Below are 26,723 nucleotides of genomic sequence, written 5' to 3' on the forward strand. Positions count from 1 at the left end.
GGACTATAAAGAAAGCTGAGTGCCAAAGAATTGATGCTTTTGAACTGTGGTGTTGGAAAAGACCCTTAAGAGTCCCTTGGACTGCAAGGCTATCCAACCAGTCCATCCTAAAGGAAATCAGTCTTGAATATTCATTGGAAGGACTGATGCTGAAGCTGAAGCTCCAATACTTTGGCCACCTGATGTGAAGAACTGACTCAAAGACAGGAGGAGAAGGGGACGATAGAGGATGAGGTGATTGGATGGCATCACTGACTCAACGGACATGACTTTGAGCAAACTCTGGGAGTTGGTGATGGATAGGGAAGCCCGGCGTGCTGCAGTCCATGGGGTTGCAACGAGTCAGACACGACTGAGTGACTGAACTGAACTGATGACTTTATAAAGTGAATTTATCAGATTCTGGCAATATCAGATGCCCATATTCCCAAAGATCACATAATTTCAACCCTCAGAAGGCAACTTCTTGTTTGGGACCACTAGTAAACAAGTGAAAAAATGTTCAGAGTAGCATTTTTTTAAAGAGCAGAACAACCAAAACAAAAATAAAAAACCGAAACAAACAAGAAAAGACCTCATAATTCATAAGAGATTAGTTACATGACTTGCAGATTTTTCATACATGGAATATTATGCAACAGTGAATTTGAATAAATGACAACTGAGTACAACGTGAATGTCTGTAAAATTTTGACTGAATAAAAACAAATCAAAGGCAGCTATTTGTAGCTTCACACCATTACAGAGTTCAAAAACCAGCAAAACAAAACTATATACATATATTCACATATATTTACAAATGTTTACACTGTATATGTGCATTACATTTATATACATACATTGAACTGCACCATAAATATTATTTTTCCTCCATAAATAATATTTTCCCCTTTTTGTATATATATGTGTACATAGACTGTATCAGTCTGAATCTCTGTATATGTGAAGAATATATATATATCATATTTTACGATTCTGTAATTATGTTCCAGTTTTCACTTTTTGCCAAACCTGTTTATAAATGTGTATATAATGTGTGTGTACACATGTGTGACTAACATTATACAATAAAATTTTAAGATAAAAATGAGGCATCAGTTCTCATCATATACATATACAACAAACAATTGAATAAATATTTAACTTCCCTTATCATCTGGCTTCCCTGGTGGCTCAGAGATTAAAGTGTCTGCCTGCAATGCAGGAGACCTGGGTTCGATCCCTGGGTCAGGAAGATCCCCTGGAGAAGGAAATGGCAGGCCACTCTAGTATTCTTGCCTGGAGAATCCCATGGACGGAGGAGCCTGGTGGGCTACGGTCGCAGTCAGACACGACTGAGCGAGCGACTTAACAACTGATGACTTATCATTAAGGAACTACTTGAAAATCAATGATATTGTCATTATCTACTTAACTAGAATGTGGAAAAATGTACATATTTTTTGGTAGTATATGTGATGACAAATATCTATCTGTTCAGAGTTAAAGTTTGTTAAACAGTGAATATTTTACACATAAAATATATATATCTCAGGTTGAAGGAAATAGCATTAGATGCAGTAGCTGATTAAAATAATGTAGCTACTCTACAATTTCTATCTTAAAAGAGCTCTGAGAAGGAGCATGAACTCTGTGCCCTGCTAGTTCTGAAGAATAGATTTTATGATAGGCACATAATTATCAACACATCTGAAAAAGCTAAGTACAGAGTGCATTAGTACAGTTTCCGAAAGGGTGAGTACCATAATAGTAACATCTACATTTGTGTCTTTTACGTGTCATGTTCTTTTGAACAGTACATAATAAATCAGTTGCCTGCAAGACTTTGAAATAAAGTTGAAAATTCCCATTGTGGCACAAAAAGTTACCCAGGATGATATAGTTCATTAAGAAAATAACCCACAATTGTATTACCTTTATTTGGACACATAATTTGTTAGAAATTTCAAATTTGATGGTCCTGAAGACTTTATACAAGAACAATTATTAAGTCTTGGAATAAGATGTGTTAATCATGATTTCCATTTCATATTATGTAAATTATGTATTATGTAATTTATTTCCCACATTTTGTTTACTGTCTAATGGAAAGATTTATCTTTCTATTTTGAACATTTGATAGGGACATCTTATTTTTGAAAGTGAATCATAAATCGAGATTTTTTTTTTCAGATATGACATTAGTTGTGTTTTCTCCTTCCATGTGAAGGTGAAATCACCCCACACTCTTCTAAAAAAAGGTCCAGCTACTCCAAATGAATAAATACTCATCAGATCATTTCATTTAAGAAATACAGGATGAGCAGCTCGAATGGAATCTTACTCATTCAGAATTTCTGTTTTCATTAGATTATATATTATCTACTGCCCTTTGCACTTGACTAAGGCTGAATATTCAATTTTCAACATTTAAAAGTTGATTGAACTGGTTATCCACCTACACATCTGTAATTCCTTTTCTTTTTGTCCCTCAAATACTCTCTTCACATGCTTTTCATTCCGACGTTCAGCAGCGCTGGTTACTTCAAGTGCCACACCTGTAGACTTAAGACACAAAATATGACTCATTTTATTAGCTGTCACATCTACTGAACTATATTTCAATTAAATCACTTCATTTACTCTGCTTTTGTGACAACTTATTTGTCGGTATTTGTTTACCTAGTTACCAAAAAATACCTTGAAGTCTTAGTGGACTAGTATTTATACTTTATTCATTTACTTTGATGTTCATTTAGTCATTGAGGCAGAAAAACTGTGCTTAAAATTACTGAAAGTGAAATACAGGTTGCTGGGTAAAGGAGAACTTTTTAAATGACGGCAAAAAAAAAGGAGAAAGGAGAAAAACAAAGTGCTGCTTAGAGCTGACTCCACAAATATTGTGAGCTGTTCATTATGAAAATTGAAATATACAGATATTATCAGAGTAGAGCAAAAGAGTAGCCTCTTAGCTGATTTTTCTAGAATTTAGAAAACCTCAGTTCTTTATGAATTGTGAAAATAATTTTTAATCTCTACTAATGAATGAAACACTTCTACTAGAATAAAAGGCACTGAAATATGAATGGATCTGAAATAAATGCTTTTTATAACACAGGAAAACTCTTGTCAAGTAGGATAAGGAAAAATCATTTTTTCTCTGCGAAATTTAAGTCACTTGAATCAAGTACGATTTGATTTTTTTATGCAGCTTGATCCAGTTTTCTCTGGAGGCAAAAGATGATTGTCTCTTTTATCAGAGTTGATTGTCTTCATTGTCTTTGCATTGGACAAATTGAGATTTTATGAAAGTATATCAGAAACATTGCATGGGACATACTTACACTAAAATATTTGCATATTTTCTGAAATTCACATTTAACTGGGCATCCTGTGTTTTATCTGACAGCCATGGCAGGGCTATCTACAGAATGATATCTTTTTTCTTCAGGTAGCATGAAGAGAGTGTTTGCTATCCAGATGGCAGCAGAGTATAGAATTTAAATGAACGCAAATATATTTGCAGTGTCTTTTAAATTAGTTTTGCTTAATGTAGCTAGAGATAGAAGTTCTAGAAGTTTTAAAGTAATAAAGACTTTATTCAGTGGGCCACTCAAAATATGCCATCTGCAAAATGTCTGTGTACTTCTTCGTATTTCTCTGCTGTGTTATGACTCTATGTATTAAGTCTAGTGTTCCCTGGGCTGTGGTGGTTCATTCCTTTGGTTATTAAATAAGATATTTATTGATGCTCTGGATGTTCTGGGTGGGGTGGAAGGATGTGTGGGCTTTGATCTTGATTTTCAGGCAATTACAATACAACTGTAAAGCAAGACCCACATGGTTATTTTTTAAATGAGAGCTTTTTAAGTGATGAAATAAATCTTTTTATGCCATCACTTAAATCAAAGGCCATTTTAATAAAAAGCAATGTGAAAAAAATCTTCAGAGGATGACAAAGTTTTGTAGCTCAGAAGATGGTAGGTTTACTCTTGGGTTGAGTCATTTGCGAAGTTTTTATGGATGAGAAGGTAGTTAAGGTGGATCTTGAGAAATGAAGGGAAAATTCTCTGAACCTTTTAGAGGTTTTTATATTAACACTGATAAAATGAAATGCATGTAAGGAGGTTAGAGCAGAGTCCAAACTAATGTAGTTTGTCAATGACTAAACTTTTACTCTTCAGTAATGTTTTTAATATTAGGGATTAAAAAAATCTTTTTATTTTTGGGGGAACACAGCAGTATGTTGAAGGTCTTTTCAGTTATTGTTGAGAGAGTAACACAAGTCAGAGAATATGCCCAAATCTTTCAGGAACTAGTTCCTGAATAAGTTAGTAACATTGCCTCTACCGTCTACCACGTACATATAGGAGTAACTGTGGACCTGAGCTAAAATGCTGTATCATGCCCTCCATATTCTTTTATGAATTGGCTTGTCTGTACTTCACATTCTTATTTTATGAAGTAGGGATGGAAATAGATACTTTGTGTGATTGTTGTCGGATAATATATATAAATGGCCTAGCACTAAAGAATACTGAAAGATGAGCCCCAAACAGTGAAATAAAGAAGATGAATTACTGTTTGGGGATTATGCTTGACAATGTCATGTTTATAGTTTGAGCTTATAAAGCTGTTAGGGTTGACTCTCAGAGGTGGGAGTATGTGCTTTAAGAGAGAAAATGATGTTGCTCATCATAAAGAATTCATTTGGGAATGTTCTTCTATCAAATACTGAGTATGTATACTGTGAGTTCATTCCAGTCTAACTAAGACTCATCTTGACTTATTTCTGACCATGGTTTCATGACTCCTGCTAGGTAAGGTGTGGTCTGGGAACCAAAAGCGTCAGCATCATCTGGGATTTTGTAAGAAACAGACTATTGGGTTCCACGCCAGGGTCCCGAAATCAAACCTTGAATTAGAATGAGATTCCTAGGTGATTTTTCTGAATGTTTAAGCACTAAAGAATACTGGGCTTAAGAATAACTGTTCAGATGTTAGCATAGGTGATTGAAAAGTTCATGTAGCACCTTTTGAAAATAATGCCTTTTTTTTTTTTTTTACTATATTTCTTATCATTTATTTGGTGAATATTATACAGAGAAAGAATTCCTTCAGTTCTCTGGAGTATTATGCAGCAAATGCCTTTTCTGCTTCACCTAGTGGTGTTCAATGGCCTGAAAGATGGAGTGCTTTAGCAGTTACTGCTTAATTGTCAAGCTTTGCTCTCTTTTCATTAATAGTAGTCACACTCAGAATATGATTCTAAATAACATAGAGAGTAAAGGCATTACCTGTGCTTTATTAGATTCAGTTGTTTAGAACCAGGATATATCTGCTAATGTAGTTTGTGACTAGCTCTGCATGAGTGTCCCCTGAAGACTGCTTAAAATTCAGATTCTCAGGTTATGCCCAGAGAGCTTCACTTAGGCATCTGTGAAATGCTGGAGACGTGGATTCGATCCCTGGGTGGGTATGATCCCCTGGAGGAGGAAAGGGCAACCCACTCCAGTATTTTTGCCTGGAAACTGCCATGGAGAGAGAATCCTGGTGGGCTATAGTCAGTGGGGTCGCAAAGAGTTGGTATGACTGAGCATAGAGCACAGAGGCTCTGGAATCTGTATAGCTAAGAAACTTCTTCAGTTGCTGCACTGAATGCATCCCATTTTGCAAAACATTGCTGTAGTTGGTCTTACTTCTGTCCATTAGAAGAACTTTCCCTTTCCCTCATGTTTTCATTTTTTATCCCCCATGTTTTCATTGTCAATATTGCCAGTGATTTCATTAATTTTTATATAAAGTTAAAAATTTAGGCAACTGAGGATAGAAAAACAGAACATCTGTCTGGAAGGTGGCAGTGAAGTCGCTCAGTCTTGTCCAACTCTTTGCCACCCCATGAAGTGTAGCCTACTAGGCTCCTCAATCCATGGGATTTTCCAGGCAAGAGTACTGGAAGGTAGTAGCCCTGTATTCTTGAGTTAATGTAGACGAAATGGACAAGACACTGTTACTCCATTTTACTTATCTGTAAAATAGGCTTTATACATCAGTGGAATGTGAGATCACTAAGGGTGAGTGCTTTGAAGTCTTCAAAAGAAAGGTGTGTACGTTAAGTTTGTTATTGCCACCTTGCTTTAATATCCTTCCTGTTAATATGTGTTTTTCTTTTCAATGTAAAACCCAGTTCTCACTGAAGACTTATCTCTACAGTTTCTGTCTTCTTCCTGCTTTATTATACAGTTGCATTCAGACAGTCCTCCAGTCCGTCTTGGTTTTACCTTGATCAATCAGAATAGGAGCTCCTCTGTGGGCATATCAGAACAGCTCTTGCTGAGACTCATAAGAAATCAGAGTTGTTTGTTGGGGTAGGAACTTGGAACTAGAAAACCTAGAAGTCCCAGACATCTTGTTTCAGTGTGATACTTTGTGATGAATTAACTGCCTAGACAAGACACCCAGAACTCTTTGTATATTTAGGTGGACTTGTCAGTCAAATACTGGCTAAAGGTTAAGTATATTCATCTTTGTTTGGTGAAGGAATAGGTTGGTTCAAGGATGTTTCTAGATTGCAGTGTAAAGTAGATAATTGATGGCAGATAATCTTAGTTACTGAGATATATTACTAGATATAGTGTGGTTTTAAACCACCTTACTGAATACACTCACAATGCATCCCCACCTCTGAAGATTGTAATAAAGCACAGGTAATGCCATTTCCATCTTTGTTATTCAGAATTTTAAGATTATGGATAATAATACTCATACTATTATTGAAAAAAGAGTAAGACTTGACAATTAAGTAAACTGCTAAACTGCCTCATCTTTGAGGCATTGAATACCACTAGGTGAAGCTGAAAAGGCATAAAATACATTCTACCTGGTAATGTCTTAAAGAATCTTCTAGGAAATAAACAGTTTTAAGAGTGATGTCTATCATGGTTAAGGTACATGGGAGAATAGAAACGAATGATACCAAATTACCGTTTGGTACAATACCAAACCAAAGTTTCAGCTCCTTTGAATGGAGTATGGGATGCAGATTCACATATAAGCTGCCCTTTGTTTAATTTTAGGATTTATATTGATTAAATCATATCAGAGATTTTCATTTTGCAGGTGAGGAAATTGAGGCTGGTTCAGTAAACATCCAAAGTTGCATATAGAGTAAAATACAGAGCCAAGACCGAAATTTAGGCATTCTGATTCTAGCATCTCTTAAGTGGACTAAATTGCTCCTCTAGTAAGAACTGTGAGTCCGCTGTTTTAAAATAATTTTGTCATGTCATACTCGAGAATCTTTTATTTCCTCTCCTGTTTGTTGAATCTTTCTCCTTGTTGCCCTGAAATGAATTGTCTTTATTTCTTGAAATAACATCACTGTAATTCTCGGGAACATTTGTCCTTTGGAATTTTTTGGTCCTTTGGTAGAAGTAGCAATGGCCGTTTATAGTTTTAGTTTATAGGCACGGATTTCATCACAGACTTTAAGCAGAGACTCCACCATGTCAGGGAAACCATTAGCATACTTGCCAGAGTAGGTAGTGAGCTCATTAGAACTGTCTTGGGATGTAGGTCAATCAGAGCTTTTGAACGTGCTTCCTGATGGTGGGTTTTGTTTATGTTTAATTTTCCGGATTGAATAGATCATGTGGTATATCTTCAGTAGGGTATTTCCTGGGTATATTTAGACTTTTAACCATTCTGATAATTCATTTTTATCTGTCTGATCAAGCTTTGTAAAGCTAAGCTAACAATTTGGGGATACAGTTCGAGTTTAGGAGTTTATATTCCATTGGATGATAAGCAGATATATAGTTAGTGGTAGGAAAGTTCTCTGAATGAAGTTCCCAGATATTCTAAGTCCGAGATTTTGGGTCTTGCCTATTGTCCTTTGTGATCTTAATTCTGTTTCAAGTTTTCTGGCTTTGATTTTGGTGGCAAGATTCATGTGTATATTTTCTCCTTAACAGCTGGCTTTTTTCACTTGAGAATAATTTATCTTAATATTATATTTTTATGGTCAATTCATTTATCATTTATTGTATATCTTCTTTTTTTACTTTTGCTGCTTAATGAAGAAAAATAAGAGAAAAAAGATTGAAAACAGCCTCCTTAAAAAGTAAAACTTTATCCTTATTTATTCAACCAAATGTAGGCTCTTAATGATAAGATAATCATGTACTGAGTTAATTGCTCTCAGCAAATATTGGTGGAGAGTTTGTTACATGTCTTAATACGTTTGAGTTTTGCTTCCTTAAAATGAGAATGCTGTTTTGGATTCTCAGCCATCAGACAGGTCTCGGAATGAAGTCATCTAATACGGAAACTATTAAAGTCCCAAAGCTATTAGAGCACACATTTAACTAAGCTACCCTTCTGCTTATAGCCTTACATTTGCTTCCCTTTCTCTGAAGACACCTATCTCCTTGCCATGGTCCACACAGCTCTAGCTGATCCTCAAGCTTGTTGATTATTAGCTTTCTCTTACTTATTCCTCTCAAACATCAGTGGCCTCTTATAGTATCTCAGATTTGCTAGAATGTACTGCCCTTTCCCCTCCCTCCTTCTCCTCCAAGGATAGCTCTTTTCTATCATTTCTTTGATGTGCTTCCCTCAGAAAGGCCTTCCTGGCATCCTTAAGGAGCCCTTCCACCCCACTTTCACCCCATCCATTTCATTCTTAGCGTTTATCACTCTTTATCCTCACATATTTATTTATAGTCTAATGTGAAGCTTGTCATTTCTGACTAGACTGTAAACACCAGGTGGACAAAGACTGCATGCCTTGTATTCCCCAGTGTGTACCCTGTGCCTAGCAGAGTAATACCGTGATGGTTATCTACAGATTACATAGAGGAGTACCTATTTTGCCTGAGCATTGAGCAATAGGTCTCAAAACTTATTTTGTTACTTTATTTCAAGTTGTAACTCCTAACGTATTATATCAATGCAGTAGCAAGTGTTTCACATGGTCGTTTAATTAGAGAGCCATGCAGGGTTTTTACAATTAAAGAATGTATGCCTCATTCTGAGTTGTTTGTGCACCTTTCCAGTATGCCTTTTAGGATACACTGCCTCTGTTCTTCTTTATTAAACAAACATTTGTCTTCATTTAACAGTTACTGTTCTGTCTTTAGCAGCAGGAGATGTTACAAAAGCCAACAATAAGGTCTCCTTGTTTTATGCCTTATAAAAAGAAAACACATACATAAACCCACATTCACACATCCTCCTTGAATGAATATATTTGTACAGCACCTATCATGCTGCTTGGCACCCAAGAGATACTCACTTGGTCGAATGTTCATAAGTCCTTAGAGTTAAAAAAACTTTGTCTTAAAAGTTTTTGAGCTTCTGATATATCTTACTTACTAGATTATATAGGGTGCATGCTCAGTTGCTCAGTTGTGTCTGACTTTTTGTATCCTGGACAGTAACCCACCAGACTCCTCTGTCCATGGGATTTTCTAAGCAAGAATACTGCAGTGGGTTGCCATTTTCTCCTCCAGAGGATCTTTCTGACCTAGGGATCAATCGAACCTGCATCTCCTGCATTGGCAGTTGGATTCTTTACCACTGAGCCTCCTGGGAAGCCCTAGCTTACATAGGGTAGTCAACTACATTTGTTTGATTCAGTGGATTTGAATTTATGATAGAAAAGAACATTGTAATCAGTTTGGCATAATTTATTTTCATTTGTATAAAGGCTGTATAGAATACTTCAGCACACTAGAAATGTATGTATATTTAGCGTGAAAAATATCTGTTTAGTTTAAATAAGCAGAAACAGAAAAAGTCCATTGATGATCTCAGGTGTAAAAATTTATGAATTGCTTTTAAATAATATAGAACTGATGATTATGCAGTCACGGTAAAATGAACAGAGCAGGTCCTTCAATAATAAAGCACATCAACCAGTTTTAATCGTGGCTCGGCTGGTGTGTATACACAGAAGTGTGTGTGTGTGTTCATATCCCTGCTATTGCTAATATAACAAATGGGAATAGTGCATGCCTTACCTCGAAATAAGAGGCCAGTTCAGTGTATGCCAGTTTCTGGGTGCTGAGAAGACTGTATTTTGTTCTGCCCATTACATTACAGGGGATAAAATTCAGGTGCTTGAAGACGATTTTTTTAAGCTGTCTGTGTGCTAGATTCCGAGTGACGGTTTTCTTCTCCTGCAGGAGAGCACACAGCTGCTACAAATGCCGTCAGTGCAGTTTTACAGCTGCGGAGACTCAGTCACTACTGGAGCACTTCAACACTGTTCACTGCCAGGAGCAGGACAGCACTACAGCCAACGGCGAAGAGGACGGCCATGCCGTCTCCACCATCAAGGAGGAGCCCAAGATTGACCTCAAGGTCTACAGTCTGCTCAATCCAGACTCTAAAATGGGAGAGCCCGTTGCTGAGAGTGTGGTGAAGAGGGAGAAGCTCGAAGACAAGGATGGGCTAAAAGAAAAGGCTTGGGCTGAGAGTTCAAGCGATGACCTGCGCAGCGTGACTTGGAGAGGGGCGGACATCCTACGGGGAAGCCCCTCTTATACCCAAGCCAGCCTGGGACTCCTGACCCCTGTGTCCGGCCCCCAGGAGCAGACGAAGACTCTGAGGGATAGCCCCAACGTCGAGGCTGCCCACCTGGCGCGCCCTATTTACGGCTTGGCTGTGGACACCAAGGGCTTCCTGCAGGGGGCGCCCGCGGGCGGAGAGAAGGCCGGCGCCCTCCCCCACCAGTATCCCGCGTCTGGAGAGAGCAAGTCCAAGGATGAATCCCAGTCCCTGTTACGGGTAGGAAGGTTTCATTTTTTAAAATAATCCTTTTTATCTTAAAGGGAAAGCTGGGGGAGCCCACATTCTCCAGAGTTAGTATCATGCATTTAACCAAGTGCAACTAAATGATGCGTGTCAATCTGGGGGTTTATAGGTAATCCGGCCGAAGTCGGAGGAAGCAGCTGCCGGGCGTTTGTGTGTACGCGACACGCACTTGATCGTGTGGGGTAGAAGCCACTTGTTTGTCATTGCGTTCAGCTCTGATTGAATGTTTGTTAGTCATTCCTGGTGGTTATGCAACACGGCGAGGGTGCTTTTGGAAAAGGGAGGCTCGAAATCCCAGAAGGATACATATCTGTTACCTTAAAATGACAAAATGGCTTTGAAGTTTTGAAGTGGTGTGACACAGTTGATGGTTAATAAGGAATGTAGCAGAGATGTAAATCACTAAGAATGCAAAGCCCTTGGTGAGATATGAATACAAAAATGTGGTGTTTTTAAAACTCACAGTATAGTTACATACACATCCTAGTTGTGTTATTGCAAAAAGGAGGGAAAAAAATGAGATAGACCTAAGTGTGAATGCTGTGAAGAGTATCCAAAGAAGAGAACCATAAATTATATATTATTGGGTTCTTGTAGGGAGAAAGACATAGTCCCACCTGAAAAAAAACAAAAGCTCTCTAAGATCCTTGAGCACTCTCTTCATGCTGTGTAGACTGTGACTTGTCAAGGAATATTTCAGATTTTGAAAATTCATGAGCTCCCAGTGGAGTGATACTTACTTTTTGCCTAAGGCACCACCACTTCAGCATCTCACCTTGACTCTGAGAAAGTTTTGAACTTTCAGGCTGATTTCAAAGCTTTGTTCCTGCATGGAAGGTAGGATCAGAAACACCGGATAACCTTTACAAAAGAGCTGATTAGGAAATACAGTTCAGCCAGCCCAGTGCTGACCTGGAAGTTAGAGACCACTGAGTTCTCTTTGGATGTATTCTGAGGAGAAAAATTACTTTTTCCAAGGGTGGCTTGGATGCTCTTCTCTCATTTCCTACAGAGTCTCTAAAGCCTCTCTATGAGTTTTCTGTAGTAGCATTAAGAAATGCCCCTTAGAGGAGCACTGCTGCTGCTGCTGCTGCTAAGTCGCTTCAGTCGTGTCCGACTCTGTGCGACCCCATAGACGGCAGCCCACCAGGCTCCCCTGTCCCTGGGATTCTCCAGGCAAGACCACTGGAGTGGGTTGCCATTTCCTTCTCCAATGCATGAAAGTGAAAAGTGAAGTCACTCAGTCGTGTCCAACTCTTAGCGACCTCATGGACCGCAGCCTACCAGGCTCCTCCGGCCATGGGATTTCCCAGGCAAAAGTACTGGAGTGGGGTGCCATTGCCTTACAGCACAGTTAATTGTAAAAGCTGTTACCTTTCCTGTCTGCAGTCAAGCCCTGAAGCTAAGGAAGGGCTTGAAAGCAGAAGAGGAGATGCCTTCTTGTGCACTGAGAGACAATCCTTCCTGCCTACCAGGAAGGAGCTAATTGAACTAAGTAACTCTGGAAAGAAGAGAAATAGTTTCTGTGCTTTTCAAGTGGGTACTCAATTTAGGGAGCTTCTTTCTTATAATATGCATTTTATCATTGTACATGCTCATCATTTTCTTAGGGAGTCAGAACTCTTCTGATCTCAAGTGGCTAAAAGCCAGGAAGGACATGCCCTAGGATTTTTAAATTTTAGGTTGCATCTTGACAGTGTGGTGGAATTGATGGCCTTACATATGTATCACCAGAGCTTCCATGCTTCCCCCACCCCTGCCTCCCACTTAACAATGTTTTTTCATCCATGACATCTTCATTTGGTATCAAATTATGTGACGCTTTTAGACTGTTTCTGGAATGTTACCTCTTCTGCCTCTCTTTGTATACACTTAAGAATCTGGAGTGAGCAGTAATTTATGAAGTAAATTATGAAGTAATTTATGATGCATTGCAGCCTAAAATCTGAGCAGGATTGTTCTATTCTTTAAGCAGCCTGAGGATGATAATACTTTTCAAAAAAAATTGTTTTTCTCAATTCCTCCACTTCCTTAATTCCCTGATTTCAACTTTCTGTTGCATCATTTCAACTGTCTTTTCAGTTCCTCTGCATTAGATGCTGAAGTAGGAAATCTTCAGCGAGAGGCTACCTAACTATGTTTTATAATGCCTATCAGATTCCTCACTGTAGGGTTTGTGATACTTAAAGGCCATCATCTACTAAATTTTGAGAGCTGACCCCCAGAAATATATATACATATATATATATATATACACACACACACAGAGACATATAATATATATATATTTTTAAAGTGTCTTGGGTCATTCTGTAATTTCAGTAAAATTTGAATCTTTAAAATTTGTATTTTCATTGGAATTGGCTCATGGTTTTGAAAGTCATCCATTTTATTAGACGTTTGGGACAGTAAGTGTTAGCTGATTTGATTTATTATGAAATATTTAGGGTATAACTGAATTTAAAAATTGTAATGTGCACATAAATTGCTGATTAACCTTTTAAGATGCTTGTAAGAATTAAGAAGCAGAGCCCATTCTGATTGTGAATTTGACCAGAATTTTACTTTCATTCTAATTGTGAATTTGACCAGAATTTTACTTTGGTGGTAAAAATTAGTGTCACTAAGTTACCATGGCAAATACATACTTCTCAGTTCTTTTCTCTGCCATTAGCCAGAGGAAACCGAAAAGAATATCGCCATCATATTTACTAAGGCCAAAACAAAGTACTTTAATTGTGTAATTTTCGAGGTCCCACAAAAATTTATAAATACACAATTGAAATATGCAAACAATTTAAATGTTTTAAATGAAAATTTATAGTGGTCTTTGTAAATATATATCTACAGAATATTATCCATACCTGAATTTAAATAGTAGAATGGAACTTGAAATTAACTTGCTGTTTGGCATGTTTGTTTCAAAATAGTAAGAGATTTAAGAAATGGAAAATAGATTTTAAAGTAATTTTTTAAATTAAGTAGTCTATCTGATATATCAGTAATAGAACAAGTATATTTATAAATACATTTATTCATGTAGTTTCTAATACTAAAATAAAAACTTGACCATCATCTTTGACTACTGTGCAGAGTGGTATCGAGAATTAAGTATGGAAAATATTAATTTGAAATAGTTTAACACTATGCTGGTAAATAATGGAAACATTTTTTAACACATTATTAACTGGGGGATTTTTGCAGAAACTAACGCCTGTGGCATTAATACATCTCCCGTCAATAATGTGTTAAGAGTAAGCTGACTGGAGATAGGGTTATGTTACAAAGCATGTAGTTATAATGTTGCTTGCAGTGTACTGGTTTTTCTGATACTTGTTTTTAACTGGTTTTAGTTATGAAATTTTGCTGCACTCCAAGTGAGGAAGGAAATATAAGAATCACAGAGAAGAGCTCAAGTTTCAAAACATTCGTTAGTTTTCTTCACTTCTTTTTTCTCTTTCCTTTTTTCATAGATCAGTGTTTGGCTTTTAATTTTATACTCAGTGGCAGCTCATATATGTGTATTTTCATTTGGTGTATGTCTTTAGATTTCCCTTGTATGAAATTGATCTTGTTATAAAAATGTCTAAATAATGTATGTGACCTGTGTTTATCATTGTGCTTTGAATATGGCAGGGAACACATTAACATAAGCTTCATCTTGTAAATTGTTTTATGAAAATTGGGTTTTTCTGTGGATTAACAGTATTTCTATAAATCATTTTTCCCTTTTATGAGTAGAAATATTAAACCCTGTAGATGCTTTGCTAGAAATAGTCCAAGTGTACAGGTAAACTTCAACTGTTCCTCTTTTAAAACTTCTAGATCTTGTAAAACATGAATAAGCTCCTGAAAATGTTTTGAATATGCATCATTGAAGTTTAGCTCCGTGAATAGGTTAACATATTTAATACTGCCTTGCTGAAAGCAAAATTAATTGGTTTTGTATTCAAATAGATGTTCCCTTCTCATTTTAAACTAAACAGCCTAGTATAGTCGTAACTCAGTGTAGTCAGGTGCTCTTTTCTGACTAGCATCTGGTAGAAATTTTATTTTCACAAGGGTGTTGTTTATTTGGTAGCTTTCTTATGCAGATGTAACTGTATTCATTTTATTATTTCCTGGTTGAGAAATTCTAGGTTTCATTCTTGTAATTAACGTTTTAGATTGGACTGTATAACACAGAAAGCTTTGTCTTTTAGCTGATAACCACATTAAAAGAAACCAAACACCCGTCATTAAATTTCACAAAGATTTTGCCAAAGTCAAATACATTTAAAAAAAAATTTTTAAATAAAATGCAGACATATAAACATTTGATTGGGAGATCTTTACTTTATGTAGTAAACTTCTCAATGTCATGTCAGAATAGAATGTCGCAGTCAGATAACTGATAGTCTCTAATTCTTCCATCAGTGCAAATGCCCTAGTTATCAGTCCACTCTGCTCTTGCACCTAGGTGAAATATAAATCTCTTTGTGATTGATTTTAGTTTGCAGTGTGCATTTATTTATGGAAGTTTGTCCAATTAGCACGTATATTTTGCACTGCTTGGTTTTGACAGAGATGTCTGGCCAGGGCTGTGGAGTTGAGTTTCATGTTCTGGGTGTTGAGATCCAAGTTGAACCATTGGCTCAAAGAAAGGGCCTCCCAGGATCCTGTTCATCTGTATCCCAGAGAGGATTACGATGCCAGCCATCCTCCCAAGAGTGCTGAGCAACTTAGTTAATTAATGTTTGTCAGGCCATTTGAGATTGTCAGATGCAGAGTTCTAGATAAGTGCAAAGGAGTATGATGATTTGTTCGTTTTGTAAATGTGATACCAAGACAGTACAAAGCAGGTGTTAATTTCCCTCTTTCTTCAGCAGCGTTAAATTTATAGTTTAAAGATTGTTGATACCGGACAGTCTATTGAGATGCAAAAATGTTCTTTTGGGGACAGTCCATTGGCAGCCAAACAGACGTTTAAACAAGCAACATTGTTGAATGCCTCTACAACCACTGACAGAAGATCGCAGGAACTTCTTTTAAACTAAAGATGATCTTTAGTGAGAAGTCTGATGTTTACTGTTTTGCTTCATGTTTAATGAAAATAGAAGCAGCTATCATTTAAGTATTGTTGTTTTAACAGAGTGTTTAGGTACATAAGTATTTTCCTGACGCCATTTGAATTTTTTACTTGCATATGTCAAATACCATAGAGAAGGTCTAAACCAGGACAAATGGGGAGTATGTACTTCCCTGATCATTAGCTAGGAAATAGTAGTTTATAAGCCATGTTGGTGAAGTTTCTTTTGAGGTAACTGTTGATATTTGTTTTGCCTAAGAATAAAATATTAAAAATCATTGACTCTATCCAGAGATGAACAATCCTTGTAAGATTATGATTTAAAACAGTATGATTTAAATTCAAGAATATAATAGGTTTATTTTAAAAATAGCAATCATTCATCCACTTAGTTTTTGTTTAATAGTGAACATAATCATTTTGTTTTTATTAAAGAAAAATCTAGGTAGCTTTTTTCCCCTTTATTAGCTATTTATCTTTTACATTTAATACACCATATTTGAAAGTAGATCACTACTAAAATCAACTTGATACGTATATGTTTGACCAGTGGGATTTTCTGTTATTCTACTTTCTTTCATTTAAGTCAGCTCCCCTGGCTCAAGTATTTTTTAAAAGTGCATTTTTTTTTCTCTTTTTTGTAACCTAGGCTTTTTGTGAAGTCTGGCATAGTTCTGCTGGCCCAGGTTTCTAAGGCAGGGGAAGCAGATGTATCTTTTAGTGAATTGGGCTGTAAGTTTGTAGTCACTGTGAAATGGTATCCTTCAGCACAGTTATCTGTTAATTATTTCCTGTATAACTATCTTTTGCTTGGCTTCCTATTTTTTTTCACAGACGGCATGAGTCAGAAGATAACAGGGCCCAAAAAGGACCCTATTGTTGAATGTTCTTAGATGTTGGAAGTGAACAGTATTCAGAAAGTGGCCCAAGTTTCAAGAGCACAGATGCAGAATGATTCAAAAGTGTGTCAGCCATGAGCTACACACAGCCTTGGAGTGAATCTTAATGTTCTGCTGGCAAAGTCCAGTCTGATGGATGGATGGATTTCATAGAAGTGTTGATTACTTAAAATCCAGGAAAATTTTTACCTTGGATTTCTGTGTGTTTTCTTATTTGCTTCCACCAAAAAAAAGAGAAAATATTGTTTTCATTGTTATATTCTTTTACTATCCTTTTCCTTTGATTCTGTTAGTGAATTTTCATTAAGTGTTTGTAGACAAGCATGTTGATTACTGGGATGGTCTACGAATAAACTCAAGGAAACTTGGCCAGCAGGACCTGGTGTGGTTGTGTTACTAGTTCAAGGAGATTCAGATAGTTTCAGTGAACTTCCAGGAAGCTGTTTCCTTTATTTTGGTGAAGCAGCATTTACATTTATGTTGTGTTGTGTTAGTTCCTCAGTGGTATCCGACTCTTTGTGACTCCATGGACTGGAGCCTGCCAGGCTCTCATTCATAGGTGTTTATGAAAGTGAAAGTGAAAGTAGCTTAGCTGTCTCCGACTCTTTGCGACCCTATGGACTATACAGTCCATGGAATTCTCCAGGCCAGAATATTGGAATGGGTTGCCATTTCCTTCTCCAGGGGATCTTCCCAATCCAGGGATCAAACCCAGGTCTCCTGCATTGCAGGCGGATTCTTTACCAGCTGAGCTACAAGGGAAGCCCTTATAGATGTTTATGTTTAACTATAATTTACAAGTAGAATAGAATCTCGATGATGACCTTATTTGGAAAAAATCCATAACATTCATCTTGTGATGTATTTTTATTCTGTTATCAGTGATTAGAAATAAGGCAAAGGAATCTTACTTTCATCTTATTTTTGTAAGGACAGGACATTTGTAAGTTGGGAGGTATCATCTCTCACACATAATTTTACATGTTAACCTGCCTTTTTAAAATGTTTCTCACCTTCCAAGATTTAATTTGGACATATTAATTATGAAAAGGACGAGTTGTTTCATACCTGGAAATTTACCTATCTGTAGGATCACGATTAACCAGCAAAACTAAGGATATACATCTATATTTCTAAAAGGGAAAATACAGTTTATAATGTTTAAATAAGAAAACACATGACTGATAGCATGTGTTGTCCCATGTTCAAGTTAACTGTCATCCAAACAGGTCAGTGTTAAGAGACACAATAAATAAATATTGCTTGGAAAATAATATCCTAGAAATATCTAATTAAGAATTAACTATTAAACTGAATTGACTGATGATGAATGCAGATAATTAAGAAAAAAGCAAATGATACTCATTAAGAGCTATTTCTTATGTGTATGAAAAATGACAAATATCTAATGGCCAGACAATGATACGATTTGCTTCCCTTATAGTACATGTGCAGTACAGTTTATTTTTTAGAGAATTTATTTCTAAGTAATATTTATGTTCTTAAGCAGAGTTGAATCATGTGTCTTAGTGAAAGCAGTTAGCTCAGATAGACTTACCTTTTGTAGGGGAAAAATCTCTTTATTTTGCTTGTTTTCGTTTTGCTTCCATGGATGATGTTTTCATTACTGTTTACAGTTTCTCAACCTAGTTTTTACATTCCTAGAGGTGTCTTGGATGGGGTGAATAATAGTATGGGCTTTGAGGGAATATAAGAGAGAAGAACTTAATTTTTCCTCTTAAAATATGAAATTTAATGATCTTTATTCTTACTTGTTGCTGAAATATTTACATTGATTCCATTAGAAAGTATTTTTCTTTTGTAGGATTTTCAGAATGTCAGATAGAATAGTCTTTCTTTACTACTTCTTAATAACTTATTAAAATGATAATTAAAAAAAAAACATTTTCTTGATTAACATTGAGTGTGATTGTTATAGCCTAAAAATACAGAAGCTCGTGCCTTTCTTAACCAATTAATGACATTTGTGAAGACATGTCTGTTGTCATTTACAAACAGGAGTTAAGTCAGACTTATATATAAAAATCTAAAAATTTACAAATGGAACATTTGAGAGAACTATTCCCCCTACTTGAAAATAATCATTTGCTTTAAAAATAAAACCTCAGTATAGGACTTTTAATATTTATTCCCTGAAATCTTAAAAAATGAAAATGTTACTTACTTATAACTTTTTAGAAGTCATCTGTTTTGCAAAGCATGCTACAATTGAAGCAATGTTGGCCATATTTTAGGAGATACACATTTGGTTAATTTAATTCCTCTTAAAAAGTCAGGAATTTACAATCTAAAATTTTCTTGATAATTCAAGAAAATATATCTACTTTGCCTGAATCATGTAACTGATTCAAGAAAAGTTGGAGGTTTTTAAAATGTGGTTTGTCCAAATGGTCAGTCTACAAATTAAATATCCAGTTACTATGCCTCTCAAAACTTTATGCTATAATATATCCAAATTATTCTTTAGTAATATGCTCAGCCCTCTCAAGTTACAGATGAGTTTGGAAGTGGGTGTGTTCCACCTTTAATGGAGTGTCTCTGGTTGTGATTCAGGCTTGAAAGGATTTTATTTTCCAGTAAAATTATACTTTATATTTTCTTCTTTACTTTTCTCTTGTGATGCAGTGGAAAGAGTACTGGATTGGAGGAAAAAGAGGCTTTGTGTTCTAGACTTACTTTGTGACTAACTAGCTGTGTGACCCTGGGTGAGTCACTCAATCTTAATGCCCTGTTTCCTTCTTTGGAAAATTATAGAGATAGAAGCATACAATTGCTCACATCTCTTTAAGATTGCAAACTCTGGGACCAAGCAAATTTTCTATAAAACCTTAAACATTTAGATCTGTGATACTTGAGTCAACTTTAAGACAAATATCTTAGTGATTCTAGTGTCCAAAGAGACATCATGTATTTGACATGCAAGTTTCTAATTTCCCTCTAATGGCTGACAACCCATAAATTATAAACAATGCGGTCTAAAATCTTCAACATTTGTATTATTGGGGCTTATCTTATACAAGAAAGCTCATTCTTTGACAATAACTTTGATTCAAAGAATCATGTTATTAAGGGGCCACTTATGAATGCCAATAAAGAGAAGTCTGCACAATGAGAAATAAGATAATTCTGGTGAGAATATGACATGTTTAAAGTCTATTTCCTCAGTTTCTTGGCATTGAGTGATGATGCCTGTTTTGTTCACAGTCAGATGTTCAAATCAGAATTTTGGATGCAGAAACTAATTTTAGTAGGTGGGGTGCAAATTTCTTATGAGTCCATGAATAGATTCTAATCCCAGCTGTTTCATTACAATTATAAAAATAAAATTGGCTGTGAATCATTCAAACTCTATTTAATGGATGTGAATAATTCAGTTTTGTCCCACTGAAATCTTTAAACTGTAAACCTATCTCAGATTCTTTATGCTCCTTCAGAGTTAATATCTCCAGCATTCTTACCTGGAGAATCTTGGACAGAGGAGGGGTGGGTTGCAAGAGTCGGACACGACCTAGCGACTCAACCACCACCACATTCAAGTATGAATTATTTGCAGTATTAATGGTCATGATGAAAAATAACATATTTGTACTCAGTCCCTGTGGGTTTCAGGAGAGGAGGTTGCCTCTAGGGTGGGGCTGATGATGAAAATGACAAGTTAGGGAAGGTCTATGAAAGAGAAAAGGATATCAGATTAGTGTTTGTTGACATTTTCTTTCCCATTAAAATATATATGTTCATTAGACATTTTGGAAAATATAAATAAGCAAAAGGAAGAAAATGACTACTCAACACTTTAATGTATCCCACACACACAAAAACATCCACATACAAACATAGATTTGTATGTTTATTTTTAAGTAGCCTTCAATTTCACTTTATAATAAATTATAAACATTTTTTCATATTAGTGTATATTCTGATACATCAGATTTACTGACTTCATAGTACTTCATTATGTACTGTACTGGTTGTACCAGAAAAGATGATTATTGATCCCCTTGTTGCCAGACTTTTAAGTTACTTCCAATTTTTGCTGTGGTAAATAGTCCTGCATTGAATATATTGTGACTACATAATTGTATCTTGCTTACAATTTTAAATTGTTCAAACTAGCTTCCCTAAAATCAGTTTTCTCTATGGGGTGACATAGTAGTGGAGTTAATGGCGAGTATAGGTTACTTTACCAGCCCTATGTGTATATATACTCTTCGAAAATGGGAAAACATTTTGCTCGTGAGAACTGCCTCAAAGTGGTAACTAGGAAATAACAAACCCCAACATTTCCTGTAAACATTATTATGGGGGAAAAGTTAATATGAGAGTTTGAATAAGGTACATTTCTGAAGCACCAACAGAGATTTAGTGATCTAGTTCACTTTTACGATTGAAAGATTCCTTAGTCATCTTGACATTCAAAGAATATTTAAATAGGGTAATGTACTGTAATGAGTCTTACAAGGTAAATATATATATATATATAGTATACATACATTATATTATACACATACATATATTTAAAATATACATATATCCTATATTTAATATTTAAAGGGATTTTACCGTCACCAAAACGATTCTTAAAGTTAATTTGTTTTGGCGATCACATAGAGTTAATGCCGGCAACTACTCAGTAAGGTACTTGGCACACACAGAAACTCTAAACTATTTGAATTTATTTTATTTTTCTCAAAGTTATTTACATAGTTTAAGGTAAGGTAAGAATGAAGCTCTGGTGTTAAAAGGAAGTGTAGAAAATCACTTTATTCTAAATCTCATTTTCATTTTCCTTTTCAGTCATCTCACTGCTATATGCAGAGTTCTTTCAAAGACTAGAGACTGTATGTATGTATAGTTCGTGAAATTTTAGCAATATACTCTTTTGTTTAGGGTTTTTGGTGCACAATTGGTTGTATGTGAATTTAAGTTAAGGATATACTCATTTAAATTAAGGATTTATTTTCAAGGAACCAACATGTTCTGGGATTCTCAAGGGGCACAGTGGTAAAGGATATGCCTGCCAATGCAGGAGATGTAAGAGATGCGGGTTCAATCCCTGGGTCAGGAAGATCCCCTGTGGAAGGAAATGACAACCTGCTCCAGGAATCTTGCCTGGAAAATTCCATGGACAGAGGAACCTGGTAGGCTACAGTCCATAGGTCACAAAGAGTCAGACACAACTGAACAACTGAGCATGAGCAACATGTGTTAAGCCAAACTAACCTAGACTCAGACTTGAAAGAACTAGAAATCCAAAGTAAATGATAACTTTGTAGAATAATTCCCTGATATATTGGTCTTTAATTTTTTTGTCCAATAAACAATAATTTAGCACCTACTTTGTTTCAGGAACCATGAAAGATCCTGTAAAGGGAATGGATATGAGTAAATTAGGGTTCTTACCTTCAGGTAATACACAATTATGTGTAGGTGATAAGCTCTGAAATTTTTATTTTAAAAGGAAATCAGGAATCATTAGGATTTGGAACAAATATATTTAGACAGACCTTTAACGTGATTAACATCTATCTCATTTTATATAGAATGGGGTGGATAGGTGGGCAGAATTGCAGACTGATTAAAGTCTACTCTGCTATCCCCTAGTCTACCCTCAGTTCAGTTCAGTTCAGTCGCTCAGTTGTGTCCAACTCTTTTTGACCCCATGAATCGCAGCACGCCAGGCCTCCCTGTCCATCACCAACTCCCGGAGTTCACTCAAACTCACGTCCATCAAGTCGGTGATGCCATCCAGCCATCTCATCCTCTCGTCCCCTTCTCCTCCTGCCCCCAATCCCTCCCAGCATCAGGGTCTTTTCCAATGAGTCAACTCTTTGCATGAGGTGGCCAAAGTATTGGAGTTTTAGCTTCAACATCAGTCCTTCCAAAGAACACCCAGGACTGATCTCCTTTAGAATGGACTGGTTGGATCTCCTTGCAGTCCAAGGGACTCTCAGGAGTCTTCTCCAACACCACAGTTGAAAAGCATCAATTCTTTGGTGCTCAGCTTTCTTCACAGTCCAGCTCTCACATCCATACATGACGACTGGAAAAATCATAGCCTTGACTAGATGGACCTTTGTTGGCAAAGTAATGTCTCTGCTTCTCAATATGCTATCTAAGAAAGTCAGTCTACTCTAGGGTAGTGAAAATGAGGTTAGTTTTGTAGATACGCTAGATGCAGAATATTTAAGAGTTGACAAAGTTGACACGTATGGGTGACCAAGAGGAGGAAAGTTGTGATGAATGAGGCTTAGAATTTGGATGATTGGAAGAGGGGACTAATCATAGCTAACATTTGATAATCACCAACTATGGGCCAGATTCTCCTTTCTGTTTGTAGTATCTCATTTAATCTTCATAGTAATCCATGACATAGAAGATATCTTTAACTCCATTTTGTAGAGGAAATAGGGCCTCAGAGAGATTAAGTCACTTGCCTCCTGAAGTCACCCAGCTAGTAAGTGACTGAGTCATGCCAGCCCATGTTCATATAGGCTTGGCTTCAAAGTCCACACTTTACTAAAGTGCTTTTCAATGAATGGTAGTGCTGTTAGCAGAACTCTGGTGTGAGCTATTTTGTGAGTGTTAAATAATGAAGCTAGTCTTACACCTACAAGGTTTGCAGGGCGTTCAGATGAAAATATCTAATGGCTAGCAAGAAATGCCTTCTCTTATGGGGAACGAGGGAGATGGAATGACTTCTAAATTAACCGACATTTATTTAATAATTGAATTTATGTTGAAAGCCTAGTTTGTACAAAATATTCTAGGAGTGACATCATCATGGACATGCTATGGATACTGTTTCTTGAAATCACTTGTAAACCAGTTTGGGAGATAATGTTCAGAAATATGATTAGGGTTTAAGGAAAGGCTTCCCTGGTGGCTCAATGATAAAGGATCTGCCTGCCAATGCAGGAGACCTGGGTTAGTGACTAAACAAAAACAACAAAAGGAAAGGAGTGCCAAGTGCCATGGAGTGGAACGAATTGTAGTATTTAATTTAATTTTTAGCATTTTTTATTGAAGTATATTTGATTTACAATGTTGTGTTAGCTTTAGGTATATAGTCCATTCAGTTCAGTCACTCAGTTGCATCTGACTTTTTCTGATCACATGGACTGCAGCATGCCAGGCTTCCTGTCCATCACCAACTCCTGAAGCTTACTCAAACTCATGTCCTTTGAGTTGATGATGCCATCCAACCGTCTCATCCTCTGTTGTCCCTTTCTCCCCCTGCCTTCAATCTTTCACAGCATCAGGGTCTTTTCTACTGAGTCAGTTCTTCACATCAAGTGACCAAAGTATTGGAGCTTCAGCCTCAGCTTCAGTCCTTCCAATGAGTATTTAGGAGTGATTTCCTTTAGGATAGACAGGTTGAATCTCCTTGCAGTCCAAGGAACTCTCAAGAGTCTTCTCCAACACCACAGTTCAAAAGCATCAATTCTTTTGCACTCAGTTTTCTTTATAGTCCAACTCTCACATCGTACATGACCACTGGAAAAACCATAGCCTTGACTAGACAGACTTTTGTTGACAAAGTAATGTCTCTGCTTTTTAATACACTGTCTAGGTTGATCATAGCTTTCCTTCCAATGAGCAAGCATCTTTTATTTTCATGGCTGCAGTCACCATCTGCAGTGATTTTGGAGTCCCCCCTCCCCACCAAAAAATCTTAAAACTCAGCATTCAGAAAACTAAGATCTTGGCATCTGGTCCAGTCACTTCATGGCAAATAGATGGGGAAATAATGGAAACAGTGAGGTATATAGTGATTCACCTAAAATGTGATTCACCTGTAAAGTGATTCATATGTATATGTATAAAACTGAATATATATATGTACATATATATATACACACACACACACTCTTTTTCAGATTCTTTTCCCTTATAGTTTATTACCAAGTGTTGAATATAGTTCCTTGTATAGTGTTATACAGTAGGTCCTTGTTGATTATCTATTTTATATACATAGTATATATGGGGCTTCCCTGGTGACTCAGATAGGAAAGAATCTGCCTGCAATGAGGGAGACATGGGTTTGATCCCTGGGTTGGGAAGATTCCCTGGAGGAGGGCATAGTAACCCATTCCAGTATTCTTTCCTGGAGAATCCCCATGGACAGAGGAGCCTGGTGGGCTACAGTCCATGGGGTCACAAAGAGTCAGACACAACTGAGTGACTAAGCAAAGCACATAGTGTACACACACACACACACACACACACACACACACACACACACACATAGTGGCATGCATATGTTAATCCCAAATTTAATTTTTTTAAGAGAAGAAAGTAATCTTTTCTTAATTGAGCCAGCAAGAAAAGTCTCCTGGAAGAGGTTTCTTATTGGCTGGTTCAAGAATAGTTGGGGTTTCAATAGATGGGCAAGGGATTACTGGGGTGCAAGTATGCAGTAAACCAACAAACAAGTGCTTTGGTGTTTGGAGAACTTGAGGAGCAATTGAAGTCCAAAAGCTAAGACAACTCAAAGGTGAGCTTTATAACTCTGGCTTAAAATATAGCATAGTAGGTGAGCCCTGCTGTAGAGTGACAGTTACTATTTTGACATATATGAGATTAAATTTTAAGGTCCTCGATATGGCCAAATTATTTGTTAATTGAAAGGATTCAGAAATTTGCAGAAACATTCATACCTCAGTGATCTTATTATTTGCACAATAAACTCAATGGAATGAATAAATTTTAGAGCAGAGTTGGGTTCTTTAAATCAGTCTGAAGTAAGAATTTAATTAATTCTTTAATTAGTATAAATAAGCAGCAGAAGCATCATTCTACTTTATATATGTATAGTGTATATAGCATACATGTAAATCACTTGTATTTAAATATAAATTAAAAATAATTCTTCATAGGGCCGTAATCTACATCTATTCAGAAGAAATATAAGTGAAAAAAACAACTTGAAAACCTGTTTAAAGCATATGCTGTACACACTGTACTAGTTTGATTGATTCATTATATATAAGAACTATTGTATTTTAGTTTTATTTATTGGTGTTCTGATTAACTCACTAATCATTTCTTTTAGCTTTAATCCTTCGGCTCATTTTCATGTCCTATTTAATGTATTTAGTCATTGAGAAAAGACAAATTCTTGCCTGTGATATGTCACCTGTTGTTTAATGGCTCAGACTGTTACATATCTTAATACTGTATTACATTAAGTCATTTTAAAAGCATTGCTTTTCCTTTTGTTTAAATTTCTTACTGTTCCCGGGATATTGGTAGGGGGGTTAATGGAAGTCTTAATTCAAATCTCCCAAGCTTCAAGGCTTTCAGTTTTTGTAAACAATTTGGATCTGAGAGATAGGTTTATGTCTTTTTACTCGTCTATTTACTGATTTAATGGTAATAAAAATAATAAGTTTTAAAATTTTTGTTGTAATAAGTATAAATTAAAATGCATTTAAAATCAACCACCATCCATTGTGTGATCACAGAATTTGTGGCAGTTTTTTAAAAAATTCACTGTAGCTAGATCATCATCTTTTAAAAGTAAACAAACTGTCTTCAGTGTACTGATATTCTTTTATTAAAGATAAGCCTTTTAAGTTCTATATCTAGACTGTTTCTAAGAGATTCTTTCTATACTCACAGGACTGTGAACTCTAATCATGACTCAATCAATCTCACTTGGTTCATAATTGCTAACCCCAAACCATAGGTGGGTAAAAGCTCTGAAATAGGTAAAGTCATAATACAGTTGAATTCTACACTTGGACCCATGAGCTTAGATTCATAAATTATCCATCTTTGTGACCAGACCAAACTAATTCTCCCATTTTGTGACTAGACACTGACTGCGCTATTCAGGTTCAGTTAGATGTCTTAACTGTTCTGTATTTAATGAATCAGATGAGTTTTATTTTTTATTTTTTTTTAATTTTTATTTTTACTTTATTTTACTTTACAGT

The 26,723-nt window shown here is 36.2% G+C and overlaps 1 protein-coding gene across 1 annotated transcript in view; it reads left to right on the forward strand.

Moving 5' to 3' along the window:
* Positions 1-26,723, forward strand: part of TRPS1 (transcriptional repressor GATA binding 1) — a 222,685-nt gene that overhangs the window by 26,016 nt on the left and 169,946 nt on the right. Inside the window, exon 4 of the mRNA XM_052651820.1 lies at positions 10,167-10,770. Within this exon, the coding sequence (XP_052507780.1) occupies positions 10,167-10,770 (604 nt within the window). The remainder of the gene's footprint in view (positions 1-10,166; positions 10,771-26,723) is intronic.

This window comes from Budorcas taxicolor, chromosome 14 (assembly GCF_023091745.1).
Source record: "Budorcas taxicolor isolate Tak-1 chromosome 14, Takin1.1, whole genome shotgun sequence".
Lineage (NCBI taxonomy): Eukaryota > Metazoa > Chordata > Mammalia > Artiodactyla > Bovidae > Budorcas > Budorcas taxicolor.